We start from the raw sequence: 6,000 nt of genomic DNA on the forward strand, positions 1-6,000 counted from the left end.
CATAAAAGACAACCTATCTATTTGAGATTATCATCTCTAGATTATGAATTAAACTAATACCCTGGCCTAGGAAGGTAGTGGGTAGAAGGGCACAACTTCACCATGATGCAAATAACATCTCCATTGGAAAGAATACCCTCAAGATGCCATGACAATAGAGACATGTCAAGCATGATTTACATTCCATACTTATGGGTTGGATATATAGCTCATGGATCTTATGCCTCCTACTTTCCCATTCCAGGGAATTAGTTGTATCATTTACAAATATTTGCAACCATGAATAAGAAGAAATAAATAGTAACTTTTAAGAGTATTAATGTTGATAATAAATGATATTTAAACATATGTTTCGTCATAATTCCTAAATGAGTTCAATTGAACCTACTTGACCCTAGACCTATGCTGAGAAGGGTGGTGATCATTGACAACACATTTTATCGTGCTTGCAGTGTTTAAACCTTGGCTAAGGTGTTGTTGCTTAGTGCAAGATACCATCAAATCATTAGTACTAGATACACTTCTAGTCAAGAGCATCATACTAGTTGGGGGTTACCCATAGTGTATGGTTGACTAGCTTGTGTAGGTCCTAAACACCAAGTCTCAGATGGCATGAGTTCCATTTCCCGTTACCTCCCTGCTAAGGGTCAGGCCAATCTAATTGGATATGGCATGTGGGACTAGTAAGTTTGTGGTTGGGTAGAAAAGCACCCCAATGATACTTTCCCTCCTCACTGGTATGTTGATAAAGTTATGAAGTTCATAATGTTATCATCAGATGAAATGTACTCTCTAAACCCTCTCTCTTAATTTTAATGCAACGTGTTAATTACTTTTATATCTTTCGTTCATGTTTTTGGTTTAGTTCATTGTGATGCAATTCTCAGTTAAAAAGCGAGTTAGGCTAGTTACTTCCAGATATTTGTTCATAGTTAAAAAAAAATTCTCTTCCTTTTTATGTTAAAGTTGCAATGTTACATTTATGTCTAAATGCTTAATTTCATTCTAGCTTGTTATTTTGTTTTAGCATGTTACACATGGTATCAGAGCACTAGGTTTGGCATTGAACCTAGGGCTCACTACAAAAGAAAAAACTTAGGATAGAGAATTGAAACAAACATATGTTGGCATTCTTCAAGATGTTTTGCACAACAAAATGTAAACAAGTGTGTGATCCGATCTACCTCTAGCTATAGAAGGTAATAAACCGCAAGTATGATTATTCATACTAGTGTATGCCATCTGACGACGAAACCTTAGCAGATGCCATGAAAAAGATTGCCAAGGAAAGACAACCTTGGACTGCTGTTAGGAAGGCAGTGGTATGAACCAAATTATTAGCCAACAAAGCACCTAAACCGTTTAAGACCATAACTAAGGAGATGAAATTTAACACTGCTATCATCCATCCTGAGCCTGAGGAACCGAAGAAGGTTTGGATACCCAGACCGGGATTCCGATTGGTACCTTTTTCCAATTTTGAGGGGAAGAAAGAGCCCTTTACGGAATCGGATAGTACCTCTTCGAGAAATTTACCTTGTACATAATGAAAGACTAAAACCTCGAACTATTTTTTAGAGTAACTCTTTGATAGAGTTTACATTGTATATATTGAAACACAAAAAACCCTTACTTCTTAGAAAGTAGTTTCAAATAAAATTTTATATGATATATATATATATATATATATATATATGTGGATAGTTGGACTGTAAAAATTCATGTTTTAGTTTCATGCTTTTATTGATGAAACTAGATAGAAAACTAAAACTTCATATTTTGAAATAACAAGTTAAACAGGAAACTATAACATGTCTCAACACCAAGAAGGTGGGGGAGAATCCAGAGGTTTGGAAACTTCAATGGATAAGTTAGATAAACTCATCTGGATGGTTGAGAACACCTAAAAAAGGCTCCAAGTCTTGGAGTAGATGGAAAGTGGTCACACAAACACCCCAAGTGTTGAATATGAGTCTCAATTCATAGACAAGCATACTGAGCAGGAGCACACTCGTCAAAGTGGGTTCCAAGGGACACAAACCCATACCTAGAACCGTAAGGATAAACAGATTATGGGAGTCATATATGATGATATGAAGAAAGTTAAACCTCCATAGTATGATGGGTTTGAAGGAGGAGATGTCGTCGAAGCCTAGATTATAGGCATGGAAAAGTACTTTGAAATCAAATATTACACTGAAAACATGAAGGTTGTTTGGGGAGCCTACCGACTAACTAGAGAAGTTGTCGGTTGGTGGGAGAACAAAAAGGTCGAACATGGTCCAAAATAAAATAACATAACTTGGAGTAAGTTTGTAGAGGTATTTAGGCAAAGGTGGTTTCTACAGTTATTTTTTGAGCAAAAAATGAAAGACTTTCAAGATTAAAAGCAAGGGGAACTTTATGTTCATGCATATTGGGAAAAATTCACTCATCTCTTGAAGTATGTACCTCACTTCCAAGTAGATGAGAAATATAAGATCAGGAAGTTCATCATGGGTTTAAATAATTGTATAGGAGGATCGATAGATGTCCTAGCTCCTACTACTATGGATGAAGCCTATGACAAGGTTGTTAGGCAAGAGAAAAAACTTTGAAAGGATGATTCCATAAGAGATAGAAACAAGAAAAAGAGCAATTGGGTACAGTCTTCTTGGACCTTTAAAAAGAAGGGAGATAAATATGGATCTAACAATAAAATAACAAAGGGTACAAAGGAGGCCATTAAAATAACCGAGGAGATCAGAAAGGCTTTGATCAATGGGGGAAACAACAACAAATCAGAAAAGAAATGACCACCAGGAGGTTGCTTCAATTGTGGTGGAGATCATTACGCCAACTAGTGCCCAACCAAACAACAAGGAGGGCAATAACAGAGAAAACTACTGCCACCTCAGCAGGGAGTGTTCCAATAGAGAATTTATGCAGCAGTTGATAACTGTCAAGTTGCGTATCAGTTCACACCGGTGGAGACTCCAGGTACTTTATATGGTATTCCTATTACTATACTCATTGATACAGGAGCCATTGAAAATTTAATTTCACCTACGCTACTTAGTAAGTTTCCTATGAGAGTTGGCTATATGGATAACTCCTAGACTATAGAATATGCCAACTAGTCAAGAGCTCGGGTAGAGCAATGCCTGGTTGGGGCAAGAATAGATTTATCAAACTTCACCACCGAAGTTGACCTGTCTGTAGCACTGTTAGGCACGCATGATGTCATTTTAGGTATGAAGTGGTTGGGGTAGCACAGGGCTAAGGTCAATTTCTTTGACAAGATAGTTGAATGTCAGAATGATTATGGCAATAAGGTATTTTTGCAAGGAATCCAACGGGAAATTAGATTGCGGTAACTTTCTGCCATGTAGTTGAGGCAAAGCGAAAAGAAAGGGTGTCAAGTGTTTGTAGTTAAAATAGAAGAAACTAATGAATCAAAGGATGTCAAACATCAAGATGACATGATGATGTATGAGAATTATGATCATCATGCAAAAGATTTTAGTGAGAGTTAGAAACCTGAAGAGCCTTTCAAAGAGAAATACCCTTACCTTCAGGATTATCAGGATGTATTTCCAGAAGAGCTGCCTAGTTTACCACCAAAAAGGATATTTGATTTATCCATTGAATTGATACCAGGGTAGCTCCAATAGCCAAAGCTCCTTACCATATGACAATTGTCGAGTTGATGGAGTTAAAGGCTCAGCTTCAAGAACTTCTAGACAAAGGGTTGATAAGACCTAGTGTGTCGCCATGGGGAGCACCAATAATATTTTCCAAAAAGAAAGATGGGAACTCTCCGACTTTGCATAGATTACAGGATGTTGAATAAGCTGACAATCTGAAACAAATATCCTCTACCTTGCATTGATGATTTATTTAATCAAATGCATGGAGCAATGGTCTTCTCCAAGATCGATTTGCGATCAGGGTACCATCAATTGAGGTTGAAGGATGAGGATATCCATAAAATCGCTTTTAGAACTCGTTATGGGAATTATGAGTTCACTGTTATACCATTTGGACTCACCAACGCCTCGGCTACTTTCATGAACTTAATGAACAACACATTCCATGACTGCCTTGACAATTTTTTCTTAGTGTTCTTGGATGACATTTTAATATACTCCAAGAATGAAGAACACCTGCAACACTTGCGATTTGTTTTACAACGCTTGCAGGAAAACAAGTTGTATGGAAAATTATCTAAGTGTACTTTCTTTCAAAGGGAAGTACAATACCTAGGGCATATTATTTCAGCCAAGGGGATAGCAATAGATCTGACAAAGATTAAAGCCATTTCCAAGTGGCCAACTCCAAGGAATGTGCATGAAGTAAGAAGCTTAAAGGGGTTAGCTGGGTATTACATGAAGTTCATAATGAACTTTTTGTGCATAACACACCCCATCACATCATTACAGAGGAAGGGCAAAAGATTTGAGTGGTTTGAAAAATTCCAGGTGGCTTTTGAACTCCTTAAAGAGAAACTGACCATGACACCAATTCTAAAAGTGCCAAACTCAGAAGACCAATTCTTAGTAGGGACTGATACTTTAGGGGAAGGACTGGGTGGAGTCTTAATGCAGAAGGGACAAGTAATTGCATATGAGTCCCAGAAGCTTAAAAATTATGAGCAAAACTATGCATTGCATGATCTATATCTCGCAACAATAGTGCATGCTCTGCAAATGTGGCATCACTATTTGCTAGGCAAACCATTCGAGCTTCGGTCAGATCACCAAGGATTGGAATATACTTTCACTCAATTGAATCTCAATGCATGATAGAGATGATGGTTAGAAGTAATCTCGGATTATGATTTTGAGATCAGTTACATCAAGGGTAAATAAAACTGAGTGGCAGACGCATTGAGTCATAAACGCCATATCAGTGCCATCACTGCAGTGCATACAAATTTCAAAAATTGTGTCCTACAATTGTTAGGAGAGGATAGATTTTACCAGTAGGTAAAAAAAGCTCTACAAATAGATCCCCAAGATCAAAGGTATGAAGGTTTTTGAATTGAAACAAATAGACTATTAAGATACCAAGGTAGGATGTATATACCCAAGTCCACCGAGTTGATAAATTTAGTGTTGAAAGAAGTACACTCCGTTCCTTACTCTGGACGCCTGGGAGTAACTAAACTACTTGATGATGTCAAACCCTTTTATTTTTGGAAAGAAATAAAAAAAGGATGTCACAAGGTTTGTGGCCAGCTATTTTGAATGTCAATGAGTTAAGACTGAACATCAACACCCAACAATGTTGTTACAGCCCAACACAGTACCTGACTGAAAATGACAAATAATCAACATGGACTTTGTACAGGGATTGCCTATGTCCAGGAACAAACATAATGCCATTCTAGTAGTGGTGGATAGATTAACCAACGTGGCTCACTTCATATCGAGAAACTTACCAGATGGAGCACCTACCATAGTCTATAGATATATGCAAGAGATATTTCGGTTACATGTAGTACCAGAGAAAATAGTCTTAGATAGGGATACCAGAATGACATCCAGATTTTGGAAAACTCTAGTTGCAGCTTTAGGAACTCAACTGAACATTAGCTTGGCTTATCACCCTAAAAAAAATGGTTAGACAAAAAGAGTCAACAAGATTTTAGAGGATCTCTTAAGAATGTATTGCATGGATCAATAGTACAAATGGGAAGATTATCTTCCCTTGGTTGAATTTGCCTATAACAATTCTTACCAGTCATTCATTAAGATGGTGCCCTTTGAAGCACTATATGGAAGGAGGTGTAGAACTCCTATCAGCTGGGATAAGCTGGAAGATAGGATAACCCTCGGTCCAGAGATGCTCTCAAAAATGGAGGAGCAAGTTAAGCTGATCAAAAAAATCCTAGATGGTTTGTAGTGGGAGAGAAAGTGATTCTATTGGTGAAACCAAACAAAAGTAACATAAAATTTGGAAATTCTTCCAAACTAGCTCTGTTAGGTCCCAGAGACAACTGAGGGGGGGGGGGGGGGT

General features: G+C 37.6%; 1 protein-coding gene across 1 annotated transcript in view; it reads right to left on the reverse strand.

Moving 5' to 3' along the window:
• The window catches only part of LOC131065721 (probable pyridoxal 5'-phosphate synthase subunit PDX2), a 132,578-nt gene extending 129,352 nt beyond the window's left edge, over positions 1-3,226 (reverse strand). Inside the window, exon 1 of the mRNA XM_059208758.1 lies at positions 3,144-3,226. Coding sequence (XP_059064741.1) covers positions 3,144-3,226 — 83 coding nt within the window. The remainder of the gene's footprint in view (positions 1-3,143) is intronic.
• Positions 3,227-6,000: the final 2,774 nt, after the last annotated feature.

Source organism: Cryptomeria japonica, chromosome 7 (assembly GCF_030272615.1).
Source record: "Cryptomeria japonica chromosome 7, Sugi_1.0, whole genome shotgun sequence".
NCBI lineage: Eukaryota > Viridiplantae > Streptophyta > Pinopsida > Cupressales > Cupressaceae > Cryptomeria > Cryptomeria japonica.